Consider the following 20644-nt stretch of genomic DNA (forward strand, 5'->3'; position numbering starts at 1 on the left):
GATCCAAATACTTCCAGTCTCTGAAGCATTCAAAATTTGTATTCCGATTTTGTGGCTTGGGCGCATCTTTATTCAGAAGATATGTGAGCATTTTGACTAACCTGGTTTGAGTTTTCTGCCAGTGAAGTTCCACACAAGGCAAGTTTTCCATGGTGTTTGGTTTTATTGTGAACATTTTGCACAGCTCTGGTTATGTACTTTTTTTTTATGATGTCAGTGTTGAAGGGGAAAAAGAATGTAAACATCTGTTTTTTATAAACCAATTCCAGGCATATAACTTGATTGGAGTAAGCAAATGTTTCTACATGATTAATTTTCCAGTCATAGAATGATGTTTTTGAGCACTGTAGTTTATTACTGATTAAAGTTTGTAAAATAATGGGCGAAATGAATAATATGAATTTAGAAAATAAAATACTTTTCATAACTATATCAAATATAACTAAACTGCACCCTGCTTACCTCAGCCACATGACTTATCCCATAGAAAGCAAAGGACCTGGTTCTCCTCTCACTCTGAGTTTAAACTGATGTATTGCTATTAACTTCAGTAATTGCTGTTAACTCCTCCTATACACACCGGTATAGGATAAAAAGGATGGTTTGTGCCTAAGGGATTCAAGTAATCTAGGTTCAGTTCTTGGGACAATGGGACTTAGGCACCTAAATGCTTTTGAAAATCCCATTAGGCACCTATCTACATCTTCAGATGCCTAAATACCTTTACAAATCTGGCCCTGAATCTCTCTGTGTCTCAGTTTCCCGCATCTGTAAAGTAGGGATAAAAATACTTCCTTTCTCCCACCTTCTCACTGTATTGTCAGCTATTCCAAGCAAAACTTTATCTTACTGTGTGTATATACAGTGCCTAGAGCAATGGTTCCAATTAAAGTTGGGGCCTCTAGTTGCTACCGTAATACTACTAGAAGAATATTTTAAGGCAGTGTTTGCTGGAGTGGGGGACTAACTGAGAAAAGAACCAAGCCCAGTGAAAGTACTACTGTGAGTAAGATATTTGGCTTTGGCCCTTCCCCAATGTGTGTACAGTTATTGCATTATATTACACTCACTTGCCCCACTAAGTATAATTGCATATTGCATAAACATAAATATTATTTTGGGGAGATGAGTTTGAGTAATTGACCCCTCTCAGATATTGCACCCCATGAAGACTCTTGCTTACTTTAGATACACATTTATTCCTGTCAATTAGCTGAAACTGAGGTATGAGCAATTTGCCCAGTACATGTTAGGGAAGCTTCTCTCAGTGCTTAGGTTTCATTTGCAAGTCACTCTTACATCTCTCCCCCAACCCATCATCCCATCCTTTCCTGTTCCTCTGTGCAAGCTGGCTTATGTCAACCTAACCTTGTAGTGTAGACCAGGCCTTACTTTCCCTCCAATCTTTCTCTTTAATTTTCAATTTATCCATTCTCCCTGTCATTGTCTCTGCCCCACCTCCCGCTATTTATCCTGTTTCAGTCTTGTTCTTTCTCTCTGCCGCACTGGTCTCTATCACGTTCTCTTTTTCCCTGTCCCCATTCACAAAGTAACCTTTCTTCTGTGGCTCCCTCCATCCCTTTTCCTCACTGACTCCGTTCATCATATGCCACCACCCACTAGGGTTGCCAACTTTCTAACTGCTGAAAACTGGACAGCCTGCCCTGCTCCTTCCCATGAGGTCCTGCCCTGGCCCTGCCTCTTCCCCCAGGCCCTCCTTGCTCCTCTCTCCTGCTCCCTCCATTGCTCACTCCCTCTCTGTCCCAGGACTCACCTGCCAACTGCAGAGCTGGGCTAGGAGGAGCTGACACAGAGCCTGCCTGCCTGCCCAGTCGGGGCAGTGCAGGGCAGAGGGAGGGGGGTCAGTCCCTGGAGCAAGGGACCGGGGTGGGAAAATCTGGGCACAACAGGGAGTGGGCGGGGGGGCAGACAGGATTCCCCCTCCTCCATGTACCTACCTCTGTTGGAGAGGCTGGAACCAGCCAGCCACTTCTCTCTGTGAGCAGCTGAGCAGAGAGCAGCTCCCATAGGTTCCCTGAGGAGGGAAATGTAAAGTCCAGCTTCTGGGGGTGGACTATTTGGTGATCCAGCTCGCTGCAGCTCTGTTGAGTTGCCAGGTCCCCAGAAGCATTTGGAGGCTGCAGTGCCTGTGGAACAGGCCAGGAGTAGCAACTTGCCAGCTAGATAATGAGCGCTGGTATTCAACAAGAAATAGAGGGGAAGAAGGGGGCAAAAAATTGGGGGCAGGGCATGTGCAACCTTTCCCACCAGTGTTTCATCTTTTGAAGGGACAGACTGAGGAGAGGGGTAGAGAATACTTGCCACCACTTTAGTGTTGATTGTCACCCTCCATCCACTTTGGTGATGGTAGGGTGATATAGGCTGCTCTTTTCTGTCTGTTAGCACTTTATCTATCCAGATGTTTTTATGGCCCTCCAGCCTTTTAATATCTGAGTGTCACCAAATATTAAAGAATTTCACTCCGCTTGTAGGAGTGAAAGCTTGAGTAGAGTGTGGATTGGGCTGGCTAGCTTGCTAGACCACAAAGACATTGGGAGGATATAGGCCACTGTGATTTCTTTTTGCTCCAGATCACTGCAAACGTAAGTGAATGGAGAAGAGGTAGAGCTTGGTGGTGGTGGGGTACAGACAGACTTGAGTAGAGGGTCGGTGGGGAAATTCCTTAGGTTGCACTTCTCAGTGGAAATCTTTCTCTTTCCCCGCCCCCCGTAGGCTCCTGGCAGGTGGTGGGGGGCAGTCACCTTAATTTTATTGTGGAAGGAGAGGTTCATATCCAGATCTCCCCACCCCTAAGGTTGAGAGGGAGTACGAGGGTTATCCATGTCCTCCTAGCTCAGGAATTTGCAGGCCAATCCTGGTGAGTACATTGTTCCTAATCACTAATGGAAACATTCAGCTCCCCTGACTGTCACAGAATGGTGGGGGAACCACACATCTGGGGTGAATTTCCTGCTTATGGCTCAGTCCTGCTTTTATTGTTATCACTGAAGGTTTTGCTCCAAGTGATTCTGTGGCACTCAAGTGACCCTATAAACATTTTAAAAAGTCTCCCTAAAAAAGGGCCTCTAAGGCAAATGCAGGGGGGAGAATGGGTGACCAATAGGAAGCCGAGGCCGGGCTAGGCATCCGCTCCTTGTGTCTCACAGCAGCAGTTGGGAACCTCGGGCTCTGGCCGGAGACTCCAGCAGCAGCAGCCGCAGCAGCACGTTGGGAGCCTCTCTCTGCCTCTTGCCAAAGATCCCAACAGCAGCAGCAACACACACAGCAGGGCATGGATGGGACTCTCTCCCCTCACTCCATGAGGCATTACAAGAGTCCTACAGACAAGTAGACAGGAAAGGGAAAGGAACCAGAAACTACACACAAACAAAAACTGCTGCATCTCTCTCCCTCCCTCCCTCTCTCAGAGGGCTGGTGGGGTGTGTGTGTGTGTGTGTGTGTGCGTGTGTGTGTGGAGGGGGAGGGAAGTAGCAACTCGGATCTAAGTTGTGCAAAAAAGGTTTTGTTTTGTTTGTTTTTTAAAAAATTCAAATGCATTTCTCAACTGGAGTGGAAGCCCTCTGACACTTAGTGAGTACCAAGCACGCTGCTTAGGCACTGGGGAGAAAAAATGATTTCCTGTGGAAATATCCCCATTTGGAGAGCGGGATTCTGCACAGTATTCTTGCTGGCTCTCTTTTCTTCTTGCTATGCACAAGATGCCAATGCAGAGAAGGAGCCCAGAGCTGAAGAAATCCCAGAGGGAGCATCCACCTTGGCATTTGTGTTTGATGTGACTGGCTCTATGTATGATGACTTAGTTCAAGTTATTGAAGGCGCATCTAAAATTTTGGAAACCTCTCTGAAAAGACCTAAGAAACCACTTTACAACTTTGCTTTGGTGCCTTTCCATGATCCAGGTAAGGAAATATTTTTCCAAGTCCAGTTAACTGGGAAGATCCGTGTGTGAATGTATGTATGTATGTGTGTGAAGATTTTGGTGTCATCCGCTGAATTAACTAAATGCAGTATATAATATGTAAAGGCAGAGGGTTGCAACCACATTTTAGAAAAAAAAGGGGGAGCACAGAATTCTCCTTGGAAATGAATTAAAAAATAAGAGGCAACTTTGTGCACTTTTGAACATCAGTGCATACATATTTTGTTTAATATCTGTAACCCTTTTTATATGGAATTCTCAACCAGAATAATTTGCCAGTAACAAGTTACATTCTGTTAACTCACTCCCTCCTGTCACGTGCATACACAAATATGCATTGTCACCTCTGAGTGCTTAATATGCCTGCATTTCCCCATCACATACACGCAAATTGATTTTAAAACATGCACACGCACAGACTTTGAAAGTATCCAGTATTGCTCTGGCAAAAGCCATTTTATGTTAAAACTAGACTTTGTCCTACTAAAGAACATAAAAAGAATTTTGGACTACAGAGTTCCATTACCTACACCTACAGAATCATGTATCCAGTCTCCTCTGATAAAATCGCACGTTTGTTTGTAGTCTTTGTGTACTACTTCAACAAGCTTTCTGTGAAACAGGTAACTATTCTACTGTGCTGCTTGTGTTTTTCCCTCATTCCACTTTTTTCCTTTTCTGCTGTATGTCTTGGTATACCTTGTCTTCCTGTTTTTCAGTATCTCTTTTCTGTCCCTTTCCTATCCCTTTTGTCTGGATTTCTCCTCCTCCCTTGTCAAATCTCTCTTCACAATTTGAAAAGGAAATAGGAACTGGATGCCCCTAGGCTATGGATTAGCCAGCACAGGGAGAAGTTCAAACCAAACTTTTTTTTAACAAAATCCCAAACCAAAAAAATCTGTTTTAGAACATGATTTTCCTGGTTCTAGTTTCCTCTGAGACACTTCAGATTGCAGCATTCTAGGAATCAGTCACAGGAGCTCAGGTAAGACTCCCTTCCCTCTATTTCAGATATTTAGGTGCTTTTAGAGTGACGCCGTCAATGTAAAAAAGAGAACACCCCTTGCCTCCGCCCAGATATCTGCCTGCAAAATGTTTACCTGATATTGTCAAAAATAACAGCTAATATCTATAATGCTGAAAGATTATTGAAAAATTCATGTTTTCTTTTTTCAGTTTGTCTATTTGGTGCATTTTTATATTTGCTATGTTTTTATAAGGTTGTCCATCATGATATAAGACTGATTCTGCGAAAATTGTCAGTTTCACTATTTCTTCTGTGAAGGCAGTCAGTTTCCTTTGTCTTCCTGTTGCTGCCTGAAACACACACATTTAAAAAATAGGATATGGTGATTGTAAAGTCACAAAAATCAGCTGCGGGGGATTCTGGGTTGAGTGTAGAGTATGAAACAACTTTTATGTCATTTTAAAAAAATCATCTGGATTTCAGGTTGACAGTTCCCTTTTGATTGTCCTGCCTTTTAATTTTAAAACTTTTATTTTTAAATGGAAGATTGATCAGATGCATTCTAAACAGAAGAAATTCCCCCATAGAGTGATTCACTGTAACAGCTAACCAGATTGCTCTGCTTTTTAGGATGATTTGTTCAGGAACACGTTTCTCAAACCCAAAAGCAGGAAGGTAATTTTTGTCAGGCAAAGACATTTAAAAAAAAAGTTAGTATAGATTTGCTCCTTCCCTTTGCTTCTCCCAATAAGCTTTGGGTAGGACACCCCACTTATATTTTAGTGATTCTTTCAATGCTTTGTTTGTATTGCGGATTACTTTTAAATCTCATTTCCATAAACCCTCTTTTCATTCCCATACCCTTTGTGTTCTTTCCCTCAGTCACTCTATTCCTTTTGCCTACTCTTCCCTAGGGTTTTTCCTTTTTCAGTCTCTCACTCCTCTCCTATTCTCACTGTCTCTGCAGTCTCCTTGCTCTCATTTCAGTCTGGTTTTCCACCTCTGTTTTCCATCCCTCTTTGTTGTCCCCTCCCCCCTGTGCAAAGGAACCACAACGCCAGTGCCACTTTCTCTCTCAAAATCCAGGAAGCCCCTTCCCCTCACTGTCTCCTTCCTTCCATCCCCCAGGAAATCCCTTTCCTTGATTACTGAAATGTTAACATTTCATTTAGTAATTAAAATGAAAATTAAACCCTTATAAATTGGAAAGCATACAGCAAAACCTGTTTGCAGTATCAAATTTTACATTATTATACATCTGTTTTGCATCTTTAGATGAAAGCTCAGCTTCCACATATAGCCTTGGAGGACAAGTGATAATTTGGTCCACTTTCGTGAATGTTTTAAAGTGGAAAATAAATACTGTCATCTTAAGTTTAAAATAATTTTTGCTTTCTTAACTTTTGAAAACTTTATTTCTGTAATTTGGCCCCCACAAACCAATAGCAATTTCTTCCGTATTGGCTTCTTCTACCTTGAATCATAGAAATGCAGCAATTGCCATATCTGATCAGACTTTGATGTGTCAAGTCCAGTATCCTATCTCTGAGAGAGGCCAATACCAGGTGCTTCAGAAGATGGTTAAGAAACTCTGTTCCAGAATTGGTCACTAACCTTGTGGATGTAGTACAAAGTAGAATTTCTACAAATCTGGAATAATAATCACTGGCTTTCTGCATTGTGTCCCATTTCTTGGCCCAGATCTAGTGCTATTCTTTTTGAAATTCTGTTAGGTGAAGTGGTGGCTATGAGAGATTCTTTAAGTTATGTCTGTCTGTCATTATTTAAGATTTGAATGATTCCACTCTGTAATTTGCCTTATGCTCAGCTGCCACACAGACAAACTGGCTAGTTCTTCTTTTTTAGTGAGGTGTTGGTGTCCATTATGTATTCTTTCCAACAGGTGTCCTGCAATGAGTGCATTCATATTGTGGTCCCACAATGGGTAACCTTTATCTTCAAAGACTTCCACTGTCTTTGCATGTCATTGTCTGGATGGACTACTGGATAAGTAACTGGACCATGCCTGTCTTATAAACTTAGCTATTGTTGGAATTTTTTAATTTTCATTTAGCTTATTGAAGGTTTGTTCCTGTGAAATGCTGAGTTTTAGTGTGTTTTGAAGACACTTAGTGCCTCATACCATCAGATCTTATAAGCCAGATTCACGTCTGATGCAATGCCATTTCGTCCAGTGAAGTTACACTATTACAGCTGGGGTGAATTTGGCCTTGTGTACATTAGTTTGTTCCCGAGGTGACATTGCATAGTATACACTGGGCTCTGTTGGATTCAGTCTCTTGCAGTACAGCTTGTCCCATGTGGGCTAGTGAAATGATCCAACCAGACTCAGAGAACCAGATATTGAGTGGAGACAGTCATTGTTGCTGAGGGAGGAAAGTGTTCACCAAAGATCTCCAGCAATCTCTCCTCTTGTGTGTCTCTGCTTCATATACCCAAATTAATCCAGCTGTTGTCTGGACCAGGGGTAGGCAACCTGCGGCACATGTGCCAGAGGTGGCATGCGAGCTGATTTTCAGTGGCACTCACACTGCCCGGGTCCTGGCCACAGGACTGGGGGGCTCTGCATTTTAATTTAATTTTAAATGAAGCTTCTTAAACATTTAAAAAACCTTATTTACGTTACATACAACAATAATTTAGTTATATATTAAAGACTTCTAGAAAGAGACCTTTTAAAAATGCTAAAATGTATTACTGGCACGCGAAACCTTAAATTAGAGTGAATAAATGAAGACTCAGCACACCACTTCTGAAAGGTTGCCGTCCCCTGGTCTGGACAAATTTCAAAAAGTAGTTACCAATTGGCTCAAAAAGAGGCCCTCTTAAGTCGACATGGAGTGGGTACGTGATAGATGGAAAAAGCCACGAGAGTGCCTTTTGTTTCTCTGCACAAGGCCTTTTTCATAACAGGTTTGCACAGAACAATTTTGTCACAGGTGAATGTAAAACTGAACTCTTACTGGTACAGGGGTGGGCTCTGGACTGCGCCCGCCCCGCCCGGAAGGGGGTGGGGCCTTGGGCAGAAGGGGCGGGGGTGGGGGGGGTCAGCGTCCCCCAGCCAGCCCATTCGCGCTGCCTGGCCTGCACCACCTGGGGCTCCAGTGGCAATTTAAATGGCCCTTTTAAATTGCCTGCCCCAGGGCAGCTGCTCCTTCCGCCACACCCCCGCTCCATCAGCGGCCCAGGCGGGCAAAAGGGGCAATGACGTTAAAGTGCTGTCGTGGCAGCGCTTTAAGCAGGGTCCTTTGCCGCAGCAGCGCTTTAACGTCACTTTCCCTTTTGCGCCCTCCCCCGCCCCATCAATAGGGACCCGGCAGGGCCACCAACGGGGGGTGCAAAAGGGGCAGCGATGTTAAAGTGCTGTCGTAAAACGCTGCAGTGCTTTAAAGTCAGCTGTATGGGCGAGTACCGGTGGCCACTTTTTACCTGTATGCTGTACCAGCCTGTACCAGCTTTAACCCCAGAATTTTGTACAGAATTGGTTGGCAGAATTTAGAATTAATATTGAGAAGACTCTTCCACTGACTTACACATTTCTACTGCATAGAGCTTCACTAGGGGAAGTTCCTACAGTACTTCTGGGGTAGATGTAACATTCGGGTCACCTAAATGTATTGCTGAGGAAAGAGTTGTAATGTTTTATAAATGATGCTGTGAGGGCATAAAACAAAAAAACTCAGATGTGATGTGATTTGAAAGATTTTGGGGATCTTCCAGTGTCCCATGTTTATTAGGAAAATCCAGTCATTCTTGTCATTCATAATTTTTTTTTAAATAAAAAGTTATTTGGTGGATCACCTCAAGTAAATTTTCATTAAATAAAGATTGTGCCCTGCTTATCCATTTCTGACACACAAACTTTCAAATGACTTCCGAGTTCTTTAAAAGTCCTGCCATCTCTGACACAAATGGTAATTAATATATTGTACAGTATGTTACATATTATCTCAGTGCTGCAGTATAAATATATGGAAATAACATGGTTTTGAGGTGGTGGAGATGGATACAGTTTTAATAACAACTAAGTGAAACTACTGTCCCCTTGTAGAAGAGAAAAAAATTAACCACTAGAGATGGGTCCTATTTAGAGAGATTTTGAATACCTGTAGTTTGAGAGTTGGAATCTGGGATTTGGATTGGCCCAGAATGGTGGTTTGCACAAAACTAAGTTCCGGATTCAGGTTCTGATTGTACCCTCCCCCTCCATTGAAATTTTGGGTAGTTTTGATCAACGCCATTCCACCCTTTTTTTAACCCCAGACCTGTCTTCTGACAATAACTAACCATTGTGTTAGGTTCCATGTACTCGTGAAGCATCCAGTATATCTGAGTGGGGTTTGGGAATCAGTTTACCAGTGCCTAAAGAAGAAAGTAGAAGTTGTATAGACTGTGAAGGTTGTTATTGACAAATCTCCAGCAAAACATTTATATCCCATGCCAAAGTTTTATTACAAAACTAAATTAAGGAGGGTTGGCACAGGCAGATTTTGCATAAGAACTAAAGCTCAAGATCAAAGACTACTTTTCAGTTGTCTGTGTTTGGTTCTGACATCCCACTGGTTAACTCTCATTGAGTTCAGTGGAAGTAGGACAAGATCCAGAATGCCTGTATTTAATGACTGTGGCCAGCCAGCTCATTTTTTTATGCCATTAAGGAATTTTGGAATAGAAAATGAGCCTAATGGGACAGATTAATCCTTGGTGCTACTTGGTTAAAGCAAATGGAGTCACACCAGAAAGGAATTTGGTCCCATGTAGTTCTCCCTGTATTTTAAACAAATATTTTTGTGAATGTCTGTTTTAAAGAATACACTATCATAATTTTATCTTAAATTACAAGGAAAAATGAAGGTAAGATAATGACTTTACCATGAAATATAAATTGCAGCTAATGCATTAGATATGTAACTGAGAGAACATGAACAATATATCATACACATCTTATATTTTTAGAGGTAGTCCAGTTACAAATATGGCACCTTAATGTGACACCCAGATTCCAGATCTTCAGAGGAGCACCTTTTAAAATTAGACCCCAAATGTTTAGCAAGGTTCCCACTCCCAACCCAATTCCTCAGAAATGGAGTACAATGTTCTGTTTGTAAATTCTGGTATGATTAACTTGAATGTTTTGGACCACATGAGAACCAATAATTGTTGTTATTTGTGTAATTTTACTGAAAAACTTTTGATACATATTTGTTTTTAGACACATGTCTTATTTTCTCCTGAGAATTTGATGGAAGTTGTATTTGTGTAATAATGTCACATACTGGGGATTGTGTGAACATTCTAGTGAATTTGATAATCCTTGCTAATTAACACCTTGCACTTCTGCAGGATCATCAATCTGAGGCTCTCAAAGCCCTTCACAAACATAAATGAATTAGGTTTCATATCATGCCTATAGGTGGTAGGAAAGTATTATTATCTCAGTTTTACAGATGGAGAAACATGCTTAGGAAAGCTTAATGACTTTTTTAGAGTCACATAATGGGTCTATCGTCGGTGGCAGAGCTGCGGATAGAACCACATCTCAAATAGTCCCACTTCTGTGCTTTACCCACTAAACCTGAAAAGTAGTACGGTCACAATACCATGTTTAACTTTACAATCTTCAGTGTCATTCCTTTGACGTACCTTTGGCTGGCATTGCTATTACAATGTATTGGTTGCTATGGTATACAATAGTTTGGAACATGTTCAGAAGGCCATAGGAAGGTTCTTTTTGGATACATGATTATATGTCTTGGGCACAACACAAGGCATGATAACATACCTTTTAGTGGCACTGAATTAAAAGGTTTCATACTTTTGAAATGAAAAAGTGCTGCAGTGGATCCTAATCTATTGTTAAGGGAGATGTGAAGCTGTGTGCAGGAATGGTGAAGTATGAACCTTTCTTTGTGTCAACTACAGCACTGAAAAATCCACTTGCACATAATGAATAGTATATTGTACCCAGTGAGTGACAGTAAGCCATCTATTTCTGCACAATTTGATCTTTGATTTAAAAGTATTCCCTCATGATTGCAAATATGAACCAATGTATTCCTGTCTGCAAATAGACAGTAGCATTGCCTCTGCTGTTGCTTATAAGTTTCCCAAGCTACAGCAAAATAAAATTTAAAAGACACTTGTCAGTATTACTGTGGTATTCAGAACTCCTCTGATAGCTTATCTGCAGTGTGTTGCCTTGAATTTTCCCATATTGGGCCATCCCCATTTTGGTCAGTTGACAAGAAGATGTGAGAATACTTAACATGGGGAAATAGATTCAATATTTGTAATGACCCAGCCACTCCCAGTCTCTATTCAAACCCAAGCTAATGGTATATAGTTTGCATATTAATTCAAGCTCAGCAGTTTCTCTTTGGAGTCTGTTTTTGAAGCTTTTCTGCTGCAAAATTGTGAATATCACTACAATTTTTTCCCTCTTGCTTATAATAGCTCATCTTAATTAATTAGCCTCTTACAGTTGGTATGGCTACTTCCACTTTTTCATGTTCCCTGTATGTGTGTGTGTGTGTATGTGTGTGTATATATATATATAATCTTCTTACTATATATTCCATTCTATGCATCCGATGAAGTGAGCTGTAGCCCACGAAAGCTTATGCTCAAATAAATTGGTTAGTCTCTAAAGTGCCACCAAGTCCTCCTGTTCTTTTTGTGAATACAGACTAACACGGCTGCTTCTCTGAAACTTCAAAACTCAGACCTTATGTTTTAGTGGGGAGCAGGAAAATGGATTGAGATATAACTGTGTAGCATTCTACTTAATGTACTATATCCCTGTTGCATCTCTAGAACTGGCAATTTCAGTGGGAATAGATGTGTGGATGAGTTTTCAGAATATACTGAGATTGGTCTTTTGTGTGCCACAGTGTGTTGTAGCACAAGCTTTCTTTGCACCCTGATGTCTGACCATGGAAAGAACCATTCCGGATGCTGTAATAAAGCTGTGACAGTGGTTTTGAGGCTTGCAAACAGATGGAGTGACGTGAGGGTGAGGTTCTTTTGACCCTTGATGCTGTGGAGCAAAGCTGCCAGAGAGCTACTGATTATTCTTGCACATGGAAAAGAAAAAGCGAGACATCAAGATTTCTGTGTGAGAGAGAGATTAAGCAAGGCCGGTGCAAGCTGTGTGTGTGTTCTAGGCAGACAAGTCACGTGGCGCCCTCTCCCATATTTTGCTAGCATATTCTCCTGCTCTAGAGTGCTTATGTGCAAACTGGAGTGCCAGTCCATCAACCGCTGAAGACACCAGCTTGAGCTCTCACATTCTGGTCCACTCCATTGCAAGTGTTCTCTGTCACACAGGAACTGTTTCCCTCTGCACTCAGTACATCATTTCCCCCTTACTAAGTAGGCTAAATTGTTTGACACATATTTATATCCAGTATTTGGGTAATTTTGAGGGGAGAAAGAATAAAGTGCTTGCAAAAGAGGTCTCGGGGACAGGTTCCTATGAGGAAATGTTTTGATAACTTCTGATATTTGGTGGAATCTGGTGTACTGTCCAGAAGTATACATGTGAGCCAAGCATAAAAATTATCCCAGGCATAGCTGTTAAAGTGAGGTCTAAACTCCACTAGAGGCAGAGGAATCCCTTTTTTTCCTCTCTCCTCAATTCAAATACTACTTTTATCAATAGAAGTATGAGTTGTTATATAGCTAAACTATCTAATGAATAAAATATGACTGATAAATTAACAAGTGTGATATGATTGTTCTGACACTAATTTTTAGCTACTCATTATAAGGGGTCGGATTCAGGCTGTACTAACTGAATCTCCTGACGAGCACTTTTCTGGTCGCTCCAGAAGTTTCTGAAGAATTAAGCTTTATGGGTGAGATTTTCAGAAATTTGGAGGAGTGGCCAAAATCTCCTTCCATTGAATTCAATGGAAGTTTTATTATTGACGTCACTGGAAGCATAGTTAGGGCAATGGGTGCCCTTGGAATGGTATTTTTAAGTTTTTGTCCATTAATGGTTAAAAGATAACTTCCTAAATGTAAAGCTGTGTAATGCTGTCTTACTGAGTTTGCTGATTAGGTTGAAACAAGAACTCAGCTCAAAAGGTGCTAAATCTGAAATCTAATTAAGCTTGCTTGAAGGTCGGGATAGTTAATTATTTCACTACTGATCAGTTCAGCAGAAATGTTTGGCTACCCTGGTACTGAAGGTGGAGCCTATTCACATATTTTTATTAATCATTGACTTACACATTTTTGATCTTAAAATGGTGAAAGAACAAGATTTCTGGTATTTTTGACCCTACTGTACTGTAACTGTGGAGAATAACTCTGATCAGGTGAAGGGTTACACTAAAGGATCTACATATCCTGTCCATCTCTATTGAAATTTCTGTGATAAACAGTAAATGTGTTTGGTGACCTTAATTTAATCCTTTGTGATATTTACAAGGTACTGGTGTATAATAGGACGGCCGTCATCTTGGTCATCTCCAGAGGTTTAACCTAGGTACTCCAGATCTAAAAGCAGGAATCTCTACAGCTTGAGCAAAAGACATTATTGACAACACCAAAAGTTCAAAAATCATGAGGCAGACCCAACATTTTGTGAGATTGTCCAGAAAAGTTAAATCATGTTTTTTGGTCTGTCTTCTGATTTTTGAATTCCCCCTGCCCACCCCTAAAGGTTTGTGACAATTACATTGTTGCCAACTTTTGCAAATTTTTCATAAATAAGATTTTGGCCTCTGTTCTTGCTAGAAGACCCAACTGAGATCCAGGTTAGGCTTTGTACACACCCTTAGGAAGAAACAGTTCCTACCATGAAGAACTTTCATTTTAGTGCAAAACAGCATGATGAATTTGTGACATGGAATTTAGAACCATGGTCCACCAAACTCACCTTACGTAGGGGTCATCATACTCATCTGTGCTGGATTCAAACTGGTGACCTATAAGTGAAAGTCTCTGTAGATCATTAGCAATGCCTGAGGCATCCAAACCCCACTCATTATAATGTTTCAACTTTGAGAATGAGGTTTGCTTTCTGAAAATATATGTTTATTATATCAAGTTTCTGGAGTTTACACAAGTAGCATCTTCCACTTTTTGGGCACACAGGCAAGATCTCCCATGTATTGTTCTCAGTTTCAACCATACTCTATAATAAAATACTACATCCTGTTCTTGAAGGCTCCCATGAGCCAAAGTTGAAACACTAAATATGCAACACTAAAATATTAAAATATCAAATTCATTTCTAAGTAGTGTTATACAATATACAATCATTCAAACAGACTCTTAACACTAACATTTATTTTCCATCACAAGCAGGATTTGTATCTCAAGACCTTTTTCACTTCTGCTATAGGAGTATGTGGGAAGGCATTCTGTTATACTCTATGTGAGCCAGCCCATAGAGGGCAATATGTAATCCACCAGCAAAGTCACATGACAAGTGTTTGGGAGACAACAATGGAATGCTGGGCATCAGAATTGCTGGCTCTAGGAGCAGAAGGTAGTCTAGGACAGTGTTTCTTAACCTTTTTGATACCAGGACTCTGCTTGCCACCTTCCTAAACTGTATCAGGGAGATCTCCGGTCCACAGACTGATCACTGACGAAACACTGGTGTAGGGGTTGTATCCAAGTATAACAATACCCCTGTTTGGGTCATTTGTGAGGACTGAGCCTGGAACCTCAGGTTTTAAAAACATTAGCCCCTCCCACTTGAGCTGAAGAACCACAAATATTTTTGTGGAGGCAGTAGCAGAGTCAAAAATCTCTATATGTGGCCTAGTCTTTAAAAGGCAACACAGAGGCACATTGTATTAGTGTGACTTACACACGCATGTGTGACATGTTCCTTCTGAAAGGCAATGTAGCAAAGTGAATGAGACTTGGGTCTGTTATATTCGAGTTCTGTTTCCAGAATAGCCTTGTGCAACTTCTCAGTTATCTTATCTGTAAAATGGGTGAGTGATATTTATGTCCCTGGGGGTAATAATATGAAGCCTTGCTTGCTTAATAGTAAGGGCTGTGAAGGGCACAGAAACATTAACAGCATTAATGGAAGAGCTAGAACTCATAGCCTCATGGTTTCCAGTTCAGTGAATTATCTCTCTTTCTCTGGTTTTGTGCCCCACAAATTTCACGAAGGCAGGAACTTAATTGTGTTTTTGCAAGAGTTCCTGCAGCAGGAACAAATAGTGTTGCTTGCAATAATTTCACAATCGTTGGCAAGACTGGCTAATGGCCTTAGTCACCTACTTGGGAGCTGTAGTAGATTCATATCCTCTGTTGATTGGGTACGGAGGGAGAAATCTCTCTCTTCCCCCACTCACACACACGTAATAAAATAGAACCTTTAGTGATTCTTGTTAAATGCAGAACAGAAGTTAGGTCTGGAGCCCCAACTGCCTTCAAGCTATGAATAAAGCTCTTTACGCTTTCCCTGCCCCAAGACTTATATACACTGTCCCTTTTACTTCTGGAAACAGTAATTGTTTAATGAGAGTGCACAGCAATGAGGTGAACACACTGTGAGCCAGGAGGCATAAATATTACATACAAGCTCTCACTTTAATCAAGTATTAATGTTCATTATACAATAATTTTTCAGTGATATATTCTAAAGGAAATGATGAAGAGGGTAGAATTTTGCAAGTACTGATCATCAGCCACAGAATACTTGGCTCTTGAATTGCTAATCTCATTCAATTACAGCAGATTTGCTGAAAGATAGTTATCAAAAATAAAACAGAAATGCCTTGTGCAGTGGGATATTAATATTAAAAGCCCTCAGTGAAGGAAAAAAAACTTGAAGTTCAGGTTAAATACCATAAAAGATCATTTGTTATACTAAAAAAAATCAAGCAGTGAGAAAAGTTAAAATGTAGGGTCTGATGCTCAGTTACTCTGTTCTATCCTTGGGTCAGGTATGGGGAAGAAAGGTGCTTTAAAGCCACTTCTGCACTCCTTGTATTTTGGCATCCCAGGACTCCCTATAAGTAGTCCTAGGAAGCAGAGAATGGTAGTCACACGGCAGTTCACTCCAGCCACACCCTGACTTGTCCCCAGTCCACTTCATACATCACGGGCTGGGAGCAGTGCTGGTGTACGGCACTTGTGTGCACTCTACCGTGGCTGGGGAGGCAGTTCAGGGGCCATTTCTACACACTTCCTTATGCTGTTGGAGCATTTTGAAGGGACCTTAGTGCAACTGAAAATCAGTCTCTTAGGATGAAATCCTGGTCTCATTGATTAATTGGAGTTTTGCCTTTGAACTTTAATGGAGTCACCATTACTCCCATAGTTACCATTTTCTAACTGGAAAGGTAAAGCCTATTGAAAAAGGAATTACAAATGAAAATCATATGTATGAATGTATACATCACAGTTTATCCCAAGGTGCTTCATAAACATTAAATATGGTAATCATGTCAGCCAGTTCTGTGGTAGAATTCAGCAACTGGCTAACAGTGCACTGCAGCACTACAAAAGTGTAGGAGAGAAAGTGAAGAATTCAATCACCAATGGGATGTTGAAGTAGACAAAATATAATTATTCAGTTTGCTGTATGGCCAGATTATGAGAAGTACCATGGAATCTTGATTCTTTGATGACTGCAAATTGTTGAGATCTCCATTTAATATCTTCTGTGAAAGATGGCATCTCTCCTAGCATGGAATCCTTTAACACCCCACAGGAACACTGTTTTGTTGGTAACTCAGAGGGAAGAGTAGCTCCCATTGAATCACTAAGTTTACTTTCTGCAGTACTTGAGCTTTTCCTGCCACTGTGCCTAACTCTACTTATCTTATGAGATCTCTCAAGATCACAGCCCATGGTGGCTACAACTGGAGGTCCTCAACTATACAAGTTAATTTAGAAGTCTAATTTTTTTATTTTTTAATGTGAGGGAGGTGAGAGGGATTGGTGATAATTCCTTTAAGATTTTACTGAGAGTTTTAAATAAGCATGGCTCAAAGGTAATGCAGAATGACCTTGGTATTGGGGCCAGATTCTGTCAAAATGCCATCTAGCTTCTCTGCCATGGAAACTTAGATAAAGTTGTGGCAGACCTCCAAATAACACACACAGGCTTGTACACAAGCCCAGTGGTGAATTAGTGTATTCAATCTGGCCCTTAGTCAGGTGAGGTAGTTGATTAGGAACCAGATAACCAAGAGGTCAATGCAGAGGGGACTTGGTGGGGAAGGGGTGGAAATTTGATTTAGTAATTGATTTTGAAAGTGGCCTGACGAATGTAAAGGGGGAAACCTACAGATAGGAAAAAGAAACCAGAGGTCAATTGGTATGTGCTCTCCAATCAAAGATTTGGTGTTGGCATTTGCTCTGTGTTTTGGTTTTGAAGGAGACACATTCATCAAGGGAAATATTGGGAACATATGTTTGTTAGATCCTGGATGACAAAAGCTGTAACTGATGAAAGAGGCTTGCGGTGTTACTTGAGCTACTTTCTATGCTTTGGTAATTGACAATTTTGTTAAGAGGATCAGGATAGACTGAGGAGCTGTGCTTTCTCCTGTTAATTTGGTCTGACGGCTGCATGCACTTAATTTGCTGCTGCTGAGAAGGATGCATATTTATACATAAATTACAGTACTATGTATGGTTCATTCATAGTTGGTGGCGGTCTTTGGAATTTCCTGTTTAGGTTTATTATTCTGACTTATTATACTCATATTTTACCCTCTTACAAGTTTGCTTTTAGCTGTCTATTATTTGATGAGCTATTGGTTTGTCCATTACCGATTCAAGATTTGTATTTTGTAATTGGAATAAACTTTGTGTTTCAAAGGGTTCAGTGTTTTTAGCATCATTCATGCTTCTTCTGTTGATGCTGTATAGAACTTCCATTGTTTCTCTTTGTTGAAAGTATGTAAGCCCTGCCCAATTTGAATTTTGCCCCTGGATGTGTGGTGCTCAACTCCAGGCCACACTCCCAATGACTCTGTCATTTGAAGTCACTTGTAGGGGCTCCTCGCCCTATCAAATTCCACAGAGCCAGACCAGGGTTTTCAGGCACAGAGTGCTCCTAGCTTCTACCCCCTTCTGCACTTAAGCTGGTGCGCCTAGGATTGGTTGAGCGAATTTGCAGCTGGCATACATGATAGTAAGGGACTTCCCCTAAACGCTCCCCAGGATTTGCCCCCTAAGGTATGTCTTGACTGCAGAGTTAGGCTGGGTGATCAGTGCCCAGGTGTGAACAGCCCCACCCCAAAGCCCTACCCACATTACAGTGTCCTCACCATTTCTGCATTCACTTATGTGTATCTGGGGTTATATCCCATAGCTCTTCGTGCTGAGAGGATCTAGGGTTCTTTCCCAGTTATTTACGTGGCCCATTACAGACAGTTGACAAGAAGGTGTGAGTAACAGTAGGGAGAAATTAGTATTGGGGAAATTAGGTTTAGGTTTTGTAATGACCCAACCACTCCCAGTCTTTATTCAGGCCTAATCTGATGGTATGCAGTTTGCAAACTTCTTGTCAACTGTTTGTAATGGGCTACTCTCTTACCACTTCAAAAGTTATTTTTCCTCCTCTGGTATCCTGCTGTTAATTGATTTATCTCGTTAGACTGACCTCACACTTGGTAAGGCAACCCCCATCCTTTCATGTATTTATACCGGCTCCTATATTTTCCACTCCATGCATCTGATGAAGTGGGTTCTAGCCCACGAAAACTTATGCCCAAATAAATTTGTTAGTCTCTAAGGTGCCACAAGGACTCCTCCATTGTATGTGCTGATACAGACTAACCCGGCTACCACTCTGAAACTTTACAAGCTTGTTACAAATGCAGGCAGGCTGCAGGACCTCAGGCTTTTTATTAAGATATATGAGCCTGTTGCACTGTATCTGATGTGCTCTTCCATTCTGACTGTCTTTGGAACCTTTGGTAATCTCCTCCTGTTCCAAGAGGCCTAGAGTGGAATTATCTAGTTCTGCTCTAGTTACAGCTCTCCTCCTAAAATATATTTAACCACAGATTTTAATCTGCAGGATATTAAGGTCAATATATATATGTAATATGAAAATGAAACATTCTCAGACACCAAGCCAACAAGAAGAGTTGCATAAATCTCACATAGCAAAACGGGGCTGAAAATAATGAATTTATTTTCAGTAGTCTATTCGAATTACCTGTTTTGTCCATCTAATCTATATCCTCCATAGTGGTGGACTCATTACCCACAGGCCTCTGCCAGCACTTAATCATGGGCATAACTTTAATTACATTTAGCTCAAATGCATAGATGTTTTGGGGCCTTTGTATCACGTAACATTACTCACAAAGAAAAACTTGCATCTGCTAGTATAGTGTGAAGGGAATGTTAACAAGTGTGTGAGGAAACAATTGCAAACTAAGCTCCTACCCTGGAATTGACACTTTTTGGGTAGATCTCTGGACTGGTTTAGGGGGTCCACCCATGCAGAGTCAATTGCAGGACTGAGGTCTAAATGAAGGGTTAGCTGTAACTTTCCTCCTTTGTAATTTGGCACCATTTTTCAGAATGGCTGTAACATTCCTTTCCACTCTTATGTCTGCTATTATTCTAACTGCAGCACTACAAAATATGAAGACAGTTTTAAAAAATGTTTCAGACTGTTATACTAAGTCAGCTGTCCTTAATACACACTGCATGGCAAAGAAACGACTTAAAATAGGTCCAGATTCTGTACTCAGTTTCACCAGTGTAAGTGTGGGGTAACAACATTATAATCAGTAGAGTTACTTTTCAGGTACTCTGATATGTAACGGGAAGCAGAGAATTTTGTTCCAAGTTTTCAGACTGAAAATTCCTGCTGTAGTAGAGTCAATTGTATTACTATCATCAGTTACTTATGAGGGAGAAAATGTTTTCACAGTTAAATGAAAAAAGACACAGATAGAAATCCAGGTCAGCATGCTCAGGATAAGAGCTCTAATCCATGACCATAGGTTATTGCTGGATTCCTGCCATGTTGTTTAAATTAGATTCAAGACCTAGAGGGAGTGTATGCAGGAAGCCATTGTAATTTTCATGCCTTAGACACTAGTGTATTTTCATGAGCTGAAGTTAAGCGTCTCTGGGGATGCTGAATATCACTGAAACATTTCCTGAGTTCTCTTAAGTGCACAATGGTATGCCCGACTCTGTTTTGCAAGGACAGAATTTTTTGTTTAGTTAGTGAGGTCGTAATGTAGCCCATTGAACCAATGTAATCTTGGGCTTCTAATTGTTTGGAGAGAAAGAAAGGGAAAAGGGAAAAAAGGCAATTTAAAGGGAAAAAAGTATGTTTGTCTTGTGAAGAATAGCTCAAAATGAATCTTTACTGTGATTTTTTGTCCCCTCTAATGATGTGTATTTTTATTAACAAACCCAAAAGCAGAGTGTGGCCTCACTACTGCTGTGTGGGAGCTAGTAATCTAGGCTCTAATCCGGCAAAGTACTTAAGCAAGTCCTTAACTTTAAATACGGGAGTAATCCCATTGGTACAATGATTTTAAATGCTTAAAGTTAAGTACATGCTTAAATGCCTTTCTGGATCAGGATCTTACTGCCTAGAGCCACCAGACTGGAAGTTAGGAGACCTGGGTTCTATCTCTGCCGCTGTCCTGCTGGTGCCTTTGGGTAAATCACTTTATCTCTCTGTGCCTCTGTTTTCCTTTCCACCCTCTAGCTGTCTTGTCTTGTAAAACAACTTGCCCAGTGGGGCCCCGATC

General features: G+C 41.0%; 1 protein-coding gene across 1 annotated transcript in view; it reads left to right on the forward strand.

Annotated features, from left to right (window-relative positions):
- The first annotated feature begins 3213 nt into the window (after positions 1-3213).
- HMCN1 (hemicentin 1) overlaps positions 3214-20644 on the forward strand; it is a 325574-nt gene continuing 308143 nt past the window's right edge. Inside the window, exon 1 of the mRNA XM_084636570.1 lies at positions 3214-3920. Within this exon, the coding sequence (XP_084492696.1) occupies positions 3632-3920 (289 nt within the window). The 5' untranslated portion in view covers positions 3214-3631. The remainder of the gene's footprint in view (positions 3921-20644) is intronic.

This window comes from Lepidochelys olivacea (genome assembly GCF_965140295.1).
Source record: "Lepidochelys olivacea isolate rLepOli2 genome assembly, chromosome: 8".
Lineage (NCBI taxonomy): Eukaryota > Metazoa > Chordata > Testudines > Cheloniidae > Lepidochelys > Lepidochelys olivacea.